This window comes from Populus trichocarpa, chromosome 10, assembly GCF_000002775.5.
Source record: "Populus trichocarpa isolate Nisqually-1 chromosome 10, P.trichocarpa_v4.1, whole genome shotgun sequence".
NCBI classification, from domain to species: domain Eukaryota; kingdom Viridiplantae; phylum Streptophyta; class Magnoliopsida; order Malpighiales; family Salicaceae; genus Populus; species Populus trichocarpa.
This window is the reverse complement of record NC_037294.2, coordinates 16452295-16464450: the sequence shown is the minus strand read 5'-3', so window position 1 is coordinate 16464450 and position 12156 is coordinate 16452295. Positions and strand designations below refer to the sequence as shown.

Here is a 12156-nt window from a genome sequence, read left to right as displayed (position 1 = left end):
AAACTCGATGGCACTAACAGAGATGGCATGAGCCTCCACACTTGTATTTCTACTTCAATGAGCTCGAAGATTCATATGCTTCCTTTCAAATAACAATAGTGACATATTTTTCTCGGAGGCACAAAAACTAAATCATGGTGTAAAACCATATCATCAACACCAGAAAAATTCTTTGAAATAATTTCTTAAGAAATAATATCCCAAAGCATAAAAACCCTGCATAATCTGTTTTCATGATACCTAGCAATTACTCAATTAACCTTGCCAAAATCTTAAGAGCGAAAAACTAAAATGCCTTGATCTATTTGCTCTAATCTTTCCTATCTGGTTGTGAATCGGGAAAAAAAAATGCAAGAAACAAAATTCTAGCGAAAGAGATTGTCTAGTTATTCTCAGCCCGAGCTTGACGGGGACCTCTAGCTTCCCCATTTAGATAAACTTTCTTGTTAGCTTCTCCATTGCGTCCAGTTGTGCCCCAAGATTGACCAGAGACTCCACCCTGATTCTCAAAATCATTTCTGCCATAGCCATGGCCTCCATTTAAGTTTCCACGGCTCCTAAAATTGCCATTCCTAAAACCACCCTTTCTTGAAGGATACTTTTCACCACCATTTTTTGCTGCTGAAACATTATCAATTGTTATGCGCTCTCCAACTGTTTGGACCAAACACGACAAATAATGGATTAATAATTCAACTTACCATTCTTTCTCTCAATATGCGCTGTTCGAGTGCCAATCATGACAGTAGAGACCTGAAAAGGCACACATCTCAGACTCGTGCAGAACAACAATATTGTAGCTTAACTTGAGTTAAAGTTTATATATTGAAACAGGAAATCGAGTACGGAATAGCTGATAATGAGTACCCACAATAAATCATAGAAGAGGTGCTGTAACACCACCCCGAGATGGAGGGTTTCAAATTCAAAAAACCACTCGGGGGAGTCCTATAAATGGGGGCAGAGAAGAGAGAGAACTTTGCAGAATACAATAATGAACCAGATTTCAAACAAGTTGCCCATAAACACGAAGTGTTGGCAGATAAACATCACTTGAACAATTAGGTTTAATGACATTATCTGAATGTGTCCACAAAAAATTTCCATCAACAGAGGAACGACAGAAGCATACAAGTGCTGAAAGTCAAAGGAACAAATGTTTGTAGCCTATCCAAACACAGGCAAAGTTGTAGCGATGCAGGACAAGGGTAGAAATAAAAGAAAAAGGTAAAATGAGGATAAAGACACCTAGAATTCACTTGGCAACCCTTGAGACCGCAAGGGATGTTTCCTGAATCAAGATATCCACCTCTCAAGGTGAAACAGAGATTCTCAACTTCCATTCATCATTAAAAGGTGCCACCATACAAGTGCTTTATCTAGCCCTGAAAGAGTTTAACTAAAATTGGAAATAAATGCTACTACCATAGAAGTTCCAAAGTGATAAAATCCTAATATTATAAATATTATAACAAGGGACTAAATAACGATAAAATTATAGAATTAATGAAATTTAACTTGGAAATAATTCTGAGTACACCACCATGCAGTATTCAACTTTTAAGCAAACAACCAGGGAACAAAAAAGCAACAACTTTCAGCCAAAAAAAAAGTAAAATAAACAACAATACCTCAACGGCCTTCTCCACAGAATCAGCTGATTCAAATTCCACAAAACCAAAACAGTTCTTTTCTTGCTGTATATAGATGAGCAACATAAACAAATAAATATAGTTTCAAAAAACAATTTTCAACACCCAATTTTACAAGAATAAACATGAGACTAACCTTATAACTTCTGACTTGCACACCATTAGGTTTAATAGCCCCAAATCTTGTAAAAGCCTGCACAAGCTGGTCAACAGTAGCATCCAGAGGCAAATTTGCAACAAATATGGAGTAACCCTCAACTGAAACAGGAAAAATGAAAAGCAGATAGGTGGTGAAAGAAAAGCTACAAAGCTCACTCCAGGTAAAAACCCATATATACACTTTAAAAAAAGATAAAAACCTGCAGCACTGTTGTTATTGATTTCCACAGAATTGTTGCTGGGAGGGCGAGAACCTGTTTGTTGAGAAGTGACCACAGGTGGTACAGCTGTATGTGACTGTTTCACAGGTTTCACGGGTGATACCCTCTGTTGAAATGGTTGTGTTTTGAAATTCAATGCATTTGCCTGAAAAAAACCAAAAAAAAATAAATCAATCATTCGAGTAACGATTCTCCTGTAAAACAAATGTAAATTTACTCACCACTGATGCATAGGACTTCTTGGGGGCATCCTCCTCCTGGACACTAGAAGCAACTGCCTCAGAAACTGGGTGAGCATCATTCTGAGTGGCAACAACTTTCTCGACAACCACCTCCTTCTCATAAGTGGGAATCTCTCCATTGTCCAAAGGATGGCCGGATTCTTTAGCTTGATCGTCATTCTGAGTGGTAACAACTTTCTCGACAACCACCTCCTTCTCATAAGTGGGAATCTCTCCATTGTCCAAAGGATGACCGGATTCTTTAGCTTGATCATCACCCTCCTCCAAAGTGGTAGACATATTGGCAGAGACAGAGTGATTAGGAATGGAGGCTGGCTCTGTAATTACAAAACTACTAGTAAATATTTATGCATTAAAGTAACAAAAGAAACAACGAAACCATAAATGAACCCCTACCAGGACATGGGATAACAGGTGTAGCTGGAGCAATGTTGTCTTCATCAATAATTTTCTTATTCTCTGATTCTTCCATGTATCTAAAAATATCATTCAAAACATAATATCTCCTCCCATCATCTTGCGGGACCAAGAAAAATGCTTGTGTAAAGTTTTGACTGGTACTGTCCTTTCCAGCAAAGAAACCAGTAACCAACACCATTACCCCATTCTCATAAGATTCCTGAGAATCAATAGTCTGTATCTCGACTACACAATTCTTATAGTCAAGAGAGAGGATCAATTTTTTAATCTCCTGCACCCAAAAAATTCCAAATTTCATTATCAGAGAAGGCCACAATTTCAAATAAAAAAACAGTTAAACAAACATAAACATTGGTGTAAGCAGGAAAACTTCAGCATCCAAGGTTCATGAACTCGAAACCAAAGTCCCAAATAAATCAAGATTTAAGTGATGAAATGCATAACAATTCTAGTTCTAAATTTGTTTTTGGAGGAAAAAAGAATGGCAGAAACTAGTAGAACCAACCTTTTCTCATAGCACCAGTACTACATGAATTAATTTCTATGCCATGTTTGGTTTGTATAGGATTGGGGATGAAAAGAGATTTCAATTCCTCTCTTCATGTAATGCCATTTGATTCACAAAGAAATGGGAGTACTTGTACTCTAAGCAAGTTAAATTTCAATTCTTAGATAGTGTCGAGCCCCCATGACAATTGAGTTTAAGACTACGGAAAAAATTAAATGGGAATCTTATCGGGAATGGGAATCAAGATCGCATTCTCACACAGCACTCATTTCCAACCAAACAAAATATGAACTAAGGGATAAGCTAGTGGAATAAAATCGATATGAAAAGAATAGCATTAGGGTGACTCAGTTTACAAGAATATTGCTGTTATTTCTTGCTGAGGAGTTATTTAACACAATAATAAACAATCTACACTCATAAACAATAACTTTTGTTACACAAAACATACTTCTAAAGTTGAAATAGGAGACACTGAACCATCTGAGCCTGGCCTGCCAATCAAGCTCGCATCATTGTAAAAGTTATGAAGCAGCTCGGGAGACTTGGACAAGGTGTTGTAGTACTGCTCCGCAAAAGCATTCCCCACCACTTTTGGATCAAGTTTGACGGTAGATTCATCCACCTGCGTTGCCATCTCTGTAGGAATAGAGATATGTTATTCACTGTAGGAATAAAGATATATTATCCACTAATGAGGGTTTTATATTGAAGCCAGACAATAGTTACATAAAGATATAAATAAACAGAGAGTGATAAGTAAAGCTACTAACAAATAGGAAACTGAACATCAAAGAATATTAAGCATGATACTTGAAATCAGACATAAGGTCACCGTTTAAAAAAAAAAAAAAGATAGCACGAACGTAGAGGCTTTGACTTCTTAATGGATGGAATTTGGATCAATGTGTTTTATGCTAAAATCCATTTACTTAAAAGGTCCAGATAGAGAGGCTAAGAGAAGAATGACCCGTTATAAAAGCTCAACAAAAGTCAAAACCTATGGGGAGAGAATCTGGCAAAATACCAGGCCCAACTCTCTTGGGCTCAACCACACGTTAGGCCCAAATACATGTGGGTCCGGAAAGATGTCAAACCCAACTTTCTTGAGCTCAGCTATACGCTCAACCCAAGTGTCTCTAAACTAGAAGGATACTAGACTCAGCATCCTTAGGTCTAGGATCGTTCCAGATCCAAACATACGAAATGGAAATCTAGAGACATCATCTCCCTACACCCCAGCCGTGTAAAAAATCCTATAAGAGCTAGATACATGTCAATCAATATTAATGTTGATTATAAAGGTTGATCTCATCGACATTAATGTTATGTACAAAATGACTTAAGATCACCTTCTATAGGCACGTGGTATTTCCATCAATATTAAAGCCGTGTAAGAAGACACTTACATCAACATTAATATTGATAAAAGGGACTTCCTCCCCACTTAAATGTGAATAGAAAAAAGGTCGCCAGCCCCTTGAACAAAAAGAAGAAAGTTCAATATACAAAAGTTATAAATATTCGTTGAACAACCCATGTAAAGGGTTCAAAATCTCCATTCTCTTACCATATATTCTTAGCATTTATCATACACAATCAAAAAATAAATATTTTTGTTCTTAGAAATTAATGCTCATTTATTACAACTCCTCACTATAAAATCACTAAATTAATCATAAGAGGGTCCCTAAATCCCACAAAAAAGACTGTTTTGCAGAATCCAAACCTCTGTCACTAACACTCTGGGCCCTCGTTTCTAGTGAATAGAAAATTGACATGAACGTGTGATCCTCCATAATCTAAAACGCTCAAAAACCCAGGTTTCCTAACATACTAATGAATAGAAAATAACAGATAATCTAAAAAAACAGATGAGGCTGCATAAGAGTATCAAACCCCATAACTAATGCTGAACCAATTTCATTATCTTGATATCTAAACCGTAAACCATATGCTTTAAGAGTATAGGGCTTGAAAGCAGAAAAACCAGTTTATTAAAAAATTGGGTCGAAAACAAGACAGAAGAAACATGATAACACCAACAGTAGCGTATGCGGTAACACTAATAAAAAAAAACACGCAATGTTTCTGCATCTTCCAATAAAAAACCAATACTAACTTCTTCACAAACAAAGCTAAGATTTTACTACTTATGTTAGGCAAAAACAACAACGTTATCGGTGACCAAAAAAAACACAAAAGAATCAAACTTAATAGCTAAATCCAATCCAGCAACCAGAAGAACAGAAAAAACTAAAAATAACATACAAAAAAATAAAAACAGTGGATCACGTCAAACTCTAACCACTCGCATAAAAAAAATCCCAGATCTAAATTAAAATAAAATAAAACTCAGATCTAATACCAATTTAACAATGCAATCCCTTAATTTAACAATCCTTCAGATTCAATCAATCAGTCAGTAGCAGATACTCCATGAACGAACAAAAACATCACAACCAATCAAACAAAAGCAAGATTAAGTAATGTCTAACCTTGTTAAAGCAGCAATAAACTCGCTCGCTCGCCGCCGAGAGAGATATTGAATAAATTTACTACTACACTAACCGTGCCCTTGCGGCGCTAAATAGTTATTATTACCAGTATAGAGAGAAGAAAAAAATAAGACGCAATGGTGCGGTTGCTAGTGAAGAAAGGTACAAACGACAGAAGATTTTTATACTACAACGAATAAAAGAAAATTTTGATTAATATAGAAAAGTACAGAACTGTACTTAGATTTCTCCCTCGACTTGTAATTCTCTATTTCTCTTCCTTCTCTTTTCTCTTGCGAACGAACTTGTGTGTGTGTGTGTGTGTGTGTGTGTTAACTATTAACAATGACGTTGTACTGTCACTCTTGTGCCATAAAAGAGGGTGTCGCGTGAGGCTATATTGTGGGGTCCTGGGTGTTTTAATGGAGTTGGATAGCGTAATTTGACGGTGATGATTTTATTGGGCGGATAACTTGTATGGTAGTGAGGGTTGGCGAGAGAGAGCCGTGGGATTGAACGCGCTTACAAGCAAGTGAGATTGCGTGGAAGTTGAGGAGTGTGGTTTACACTTGCGGTTAGAGATTGATTGTTATTTTTTCATTTTTTTTTTCCGGGAAGTGAATAAATAAGTAGAAAAATAATCTAGATTGCGGTGAAAAGCTGACATCCAGCATTTCCCTAGCCGTAACTGAGCACCCGTTTGCTAGAACAGAGGGAGGTTAAAATTTAATTTTTATTGTTATTTTGATGTACTAAAATTAATAATAAAATTTTAAAAAATAAAAAATATTATTTTTTATATATTTCTAAAAAATATATTTTTTTTAAAAAAAGCCAGCTAACTTTCAAACCACCCGAAGCTGTCACCAATCGTTGTGCTATTAGTTATGTCTGCGATGGAACTCTGAATACCAATTGAAACTCGCCACGTCACACGAGAAGGGAATGCACAGACCACTGAGCTACTTGGTGATACATTCTAGGATGACGGCGACATGTCTTTTTTGAGAAAGACGGCCTAATCAAATATTACGAAGGTGTTTTGTACTATGTTGTTGTCTTTTAAAATATACTAGTTAGTTGACTTGTGCGATCCGCATGTTTTTTTTTTTTTCATAAAAAATATTAAAAAAAATTAAGATTTAAAAATGTTAGGTCTTTCTGTAAAACTATACCTAAAAATCTTAGATTTGGCTACAACGTCTGATCCAAGAGTAATATTTATAATATTAATAATAACATTAAACTTGCATGACCCAAGTTTAAGTGGGTTTGACTGCAATACCAGACCCAATAACCTTGGATGTGGGTCTGGCTGCAAGGTCGTATCATAAAAGTGTGATAATTAAATAGATTAAGTAAAAAGAAAAAAAACATAGAAAAAAACCAACATGAAGAAAATAACTAATGAAGAAAAAGAAAAAAATCTGAATTAACTGGGTTAACTCTTCAAACCAGGTTAACCCGTCAAACATTGGATTTGTGTCGTGAAAGTTTGATAACTAAATAGAAAAAAAAATTGACGGGCTACCCCAGAATTAACTGGGCTAACCCGTCAAACCCGGGATCTATGTCATAAAAGTCTGATAATTAAATAGAAAAAATTTAATATTAAGAAAGTAAATTAAAAAATAATTAAAAAAGAAAAAAGAAAAAAGCCAAAAAAAAACTAAAGGCATCAGCTTTTTCACTATGGACTACACTGTGCAGTCCACAATAAAATACTTAAAAAGGAAAAGAAAAGGGAAAAAAACAAAGGCATACCCACGGGTTAATTTTTTTTTCTTGCATAAAAATATAAAAAAAGGCTAAGATCTAAGAGTGTTGGGTCTTTCTGCAAAGATATACCCAAAAGTCTTGGGTCTAACTGCAACGCTTGACCCAAGAGTAATATTTATAATAATGATAATAATATTAAACTTACATAACTCAAGTTTAAGTGAGTCTGACTGCAACACCAGATCCAAGAGCCTTGGATGTGGGTCTGGCTGCAAGATCGTGTCATAAAAGTATGATAATTAAATAAATTAATTAAAAAGAAAAAAACAAAGAAAAAAAACCAACATGAAGAAAAAAAAAATCTGAATTAACTGGGTTAACCCTTCAAATCAGGTTAACCCAACAAACTTGGGATTCATGTCATGAAAGTTTGATAACTAAAAAAAAAAAAAAGTTGATGGGTTAACCAATAATTAACTCAGTTAACCCGTGAAACCAGGTTAACCAGTCAAACCCGGGATATGTGTCATGAAAGTCTGATAATTAAATAGAAAGAAATTTAACATTAACAAACTAAATTAAACAAAAAAAAATAATTAAAAAGAAAAGAAAAACTTTGAGCTAGCTTGTCGAACCAGATTAACCCGTTAAACCCGGGATCCATGTCATAAAAGTCTGATAATAAATAAAAAAAATTTAACATTAACAAAAGAAAAAAAACAAATAAAAATGGATTGGTTAACCCAGAATTAACTGGGTTAACCCGTAAGACCTGGGATATGTGTTATGAAAGTCTGATAACTAAATAGAAAGAAATTTAACATTAACAAACTAAAGTAAACGAAAAAAATTAACTAAAAAGAAAAAAACACAAAAAAAAAACTCCGGGTTAACTCGTCAAACCAGATTAACCTGTTAAACCTGAGATCCTTGTCATGAAAGTCTGATAACTAAATAAAAAAAAAATAACATTAACAAAAAAAAAAAAACAAAAAAAAAATAGACGGGTTAATCCAGAATTAATTGGGTTAACCCGTGAAACCAAGTTAACCCGTGAAACCTGAGATATGTGTTATGAAAGTCTGATAAGAAAGAAATTTAACATTAACAAACTAAAGTAAATAAAAAAATTAATTAAAAAAAAATATGGGTTAACTCGTGAAACCAAGTTAACATGTTAAACTCGTGATCAATGTCATAAAAGTCTGATAACTAAATTAAAAAAATATTAACATTAACAAACTAAATTAAACAAAACAAAATTTATTAAAAGAAAAAAAAAAAGCTAAAGGCATCAAAAAAGAAAATATTAAAAAAATGAAAAAAATAGCTTAAACTAAATTAAACAAAACAAAATTTATTAAAAGATAAAAAACAAAGAAAAAAAGAAAAAACTAAAGGCATCAAAAAAGAAAAAAATATGAAGAAAAACAGCTTAAAAAAAAAAAAAAACAGCTCAGCCTTTCACTGTGGATTGCTACAGTGAAAGACTGAGCAATTTTAGTATATTTCTAATGTTTTACTTATAAATATATTAAAAAATATATTCTTAATATTATTATGTTAAAAAAAATTAAAATTTAAAGAAATACCATCACAGTTCTTTGATGACAGTGATTATATTTGTAAGTACATTTAAAATTTCTACTTGGAAAAATAACATACACTTGAAATTCAATACTATTGATTATTTAATTTAGCATTCTGCCTGTATAATTGTCTCTGTGTTCGTAAAACTGACTTGATTGGACCTAATAATTAACCGATGTTCAATTTGCTTCTTTAAATGGGACGAATTTTGCTTCACATTGTAAATAATATATCTTTACATATAATAAAAAATGGAATTTATATATTATGTTTTTAGATTGTTTTAATGTGTTAATATCAAGAATATTTTTTTAAAAAAATATTTTTAAAATAAATTTTTAAATAAAAAATACTTTAAAAAATAATTTAAAAAATAATCCGTTTTTTTTTAAAAAAATTTAAACCGTTGGATACATATAAAGGACAGTTGGATTCTTTAGATTGGAGTTTAGAAACACTATTAATTATTTTAGTTTCCACTGGTTTTGGCTTTTGAGTTTCGTAAATTATACAAACACACGTTCTGGGATGAATTAATTAGGGTTACGTAAAAAAATTAAAAAACTGATTAAACTGAGAATTTCAGAAAAAAAAATTAAAAAATTAAACCGTGAAAAAAAACTAATTAAACTGATTAAAATTTTAAAAAAACTGACCAGTTTGGTTCGGTTTCGGTTTTATAAGCCTGAAACTGAAAAAACTGAATCGAACCCCAACCGAAAAAAACTGAGCCAAACTGGAAAAAAACCGAGCAATGCCGAAAAAACCTATCCAAACCGGAAAAAATCGAGTCAAACCAGTTTGAACCGGTTTTGTCTTGAAAGAACAAAACCGAACCGAACAGAAACCGGTCGGTTTGAACTAGTTTCGGTTCGGTTTCAGTTTTTTTTAAAAAAAAATTCGGTTTGATTATTTTTTTTTTATAAAAACCAAACCGAACCGAAATAATCACACCTACAATTAATCAACTTCGACCGTTAATAAGTGTCGAGATCCTGATTGACACATCTATCTTCAAGAGCAAAATTAACGAGGAGTTTTGGATTTCTTCTATACTACTAATAATAAAGTTGACGGAGTTTATGGTGCTTCATGAACATTGAAGCACCTCGGTTTCTAAAAATAAAATTCTGCACTGCTGGAAGAGTTGATAAAGTTTGCAGTGTTTCGTTGTTGATTGTGTTGATAAAGTTTATGGTGCTTCACTCTATTTATACGAACAGTTAAGTACTTCATTTAAAAAAAAATCAAAAACAAAAAATATTTTTTTTTTAAAGAAAATTCTACCTAACAAATTTTTCCCTCGAATTCATTCATTAACACCTTATTAATTTTAAATTAATTATTATAATTTATTTTAAATTATTTTTCATAAAACTATCACAATCTTGGATAACATGTTGGTGTTTGGTCTTCGGAAACATCTATTTTTGTTATTATATAATTATATAACAAAAAATTATTTTTAAAAAATGTTAAAACCTAATAGAATCTATGATTTAGATAATAGATTTTGCGAGTTAGGTCATGAAACTCAAATCGATCAAATACGTTATTATCTTAATATTAAAAAAATTAAAGTCAAACCATATTTAAATTGGTTGTTCGGGTTATCTTGGGACTCATCAAGTCAACCGATTCATGTAAAGTCAACTTCCATGCATGTTAGTTTTAAACACGGGCGAGTTAGGGAGTCAGGCTGGGAGGTTTTAAGATTGACGCTATAGGTTGGTGTTTAATAACAATGCTAGATGGATTCTTTTCTTTTTAATTTTGATTTTGGCTTTTCTTTACACAAGTTTCATCATTCAAAATTTAATTGATTTTGAATTGATCTTCATAGTTTGTTTCAATTTGTGTTTTATGGAATTGTCACCGTCTCAAGTATCGTTCAGACAGGTGGAGATAAACTAATAAGTTGACATCCGGTTAGTAGCTAATTTTGCAAGCATCTCAAGTAAAAAATAGCTTAAAAAAACAAAGTTATTAAATCTAATGAAGTTCGTGATTTGATATGCAAATTTGACGTGTTAAACCACGAAACTTGGATCGATATAATATATCGTCTTCTCAATATTAAAAAAAAAATCATGTTGAAATTTTTTTATAAGTCAACCAATGATTTTTAACAATCGTTTGGGTTGTTTTTTAACTTGTTAGGTCAACGGGGTCACGTAAAGTCAACTTCGTGCATATTAATTTGAAATCTATGATAGACAAAGAGTCAATAGTTTTTAAAGTTAATTACTGTAATAATACCAAATAGTTTTTTTTTTTAAAAAAAAAATTCATCTTCTATTTTTTTTCAATTAAATCATTTTTACTATTTTTTACTGATTTCATCATTTAACTTTTAGTTGATTTTGAATTGATTTTTATAATTTAGTTTGATTTGCATTTCATGAGTCATTGTTGTTCAAACAAATATTTAATTTTTTTTAAAAAAATAGTTATTTTTTTTAAACATTGTTAAACTTGATGAAGTTTATGATCTGAGTTGCAAGTGAAGCCTCAAGAGCCTATATCGATCTAATATGTCGCATTCTTAATACTAAAAAAAGATGTTATCTTGATTTTTTTTAAAGTCAAAAAATATTTTTTAATGATCGCTTGAGTTATTTTTTAACCTGTTAAATTAACTAGGTCAAGTCAAGATAAATCATCCACAATTTAATTTAAAACCCATGATATGCAAGAAGTCAAGTTGAAACTTTTTAAAATTTACCTGTTAAATTAAATTTGCTAGAGAATTTCCTGTGGCTTGTACATGTTTTTTTAAGAAAATTTGACCCAACATAAAAGATAACATGAGTTAGAAAACTAATCTATTACTATAACAAAAAAACACACACGTCTAAAACAAAAAAAAATCATTACATGTTTTACAAATGTTTGTAATTTTAATGGAGCGAAAATAAGTAGAAATAAAAAAGAAAATTAATTTTCCCCATTAAATATTTTTTTTAAAAGTTAACCACAATCCTAAAAAAAAATGGCAATTGAGTAAATATATCAAAATCGGAAGGATATCATTATCCGAGATTGATACGAAAAATGAAACAAAAATATCAGAGCTCCCAGCGAGGATCGAACTCGCGACCTTTCGCTTACGAAGCGAACGCACTACCACTATGCTATGGAAGCCTT

At 32.2% G+C, this 12156-nt stretch overlaps 1 protein-coding gene and 1 non-coding gene across 9 annotated transcripts; both read right to left on the bottom strand.

Annotated features, from left to right (window-relative positions):
• Positions 1–153: 153 nt before the first annotated feature.
• Positions 154–6041, bottom strand: LOC7468147 (nuclear transport factor 2). Of its 8 annotated transcripts, none has more exons than XM_052456785.1 (10): positions 5701–6040; positions 3654–3841; positions 2665–2965; positions 2464–2591; positions 2254–2364; positions 2012–2177; positions 1789–1910; positions 1632–1697; positions 702–753; positions 154–621 (listed from the first exon to the last, which is right to left on the bottom strand). In XM_052456785.1, the coding sequence occupies exons 2-10, from the start codon at positions 3837–3839 to the stop codon at positions 383–385; spliced, it is 1371 nt and encodes a 456-aa protein (XP_052312745.1). In that variant the 5' UTR covers positions 3840–3841; positions 5701–6040; the 3' UTR covers positions 154–382. The 8 variants fall into 8 exon arrangements, with proteins under 8 accessions (XP_052312745.1, XP_052312746.1, XP_024466976.1 ...); XM_052456786.1 differs by having other exon boundaries at positions 2671–2965; positions 5701–6038; XM_024611208.2 differs by having other exon boundaries at positions 2254–2591; positions 5941–6041.
• A 6040-nt stretch (positions 6042–12081) lies between these two features.
• On the bottom strand, positions 12082–12153 carry TRNAT-CGU (transfer RNA threonine (anticodon CGU)). Its single transcript has one exon. It is a non-coding gene; the product is annotated as a tRNA-Thr (tRNA).
• Between the last annotated feature and the right edge of the window lie 3 nt (positions 12154–12156).

Excerpts from the sequence above, each read along its gene's own strand:
- LOC7468147 (XM_024611208.2), bottom strand. The coding sequence starts at position 3,839 with ATGGCAACGCAGGTGGATGAATCTACCGTCAAACTTGATCCAAAAGTG. Across the intron at positions 2,966-3,653 it reads CTCCTATTTCAACTTTAGAA|GAGATTAAAAAATTGATCCT; the intron begins GTATGTTTTGTG and ends TTTTGGGTGCAG. Across the intron at positions 1,911-2,011 it reads CAATAACAACAGTGCTGCAG|TTGAGGGTTACTCCATATTT; the intron begins GTTTTTATCTTT and ends TTCCTGTTTCAG.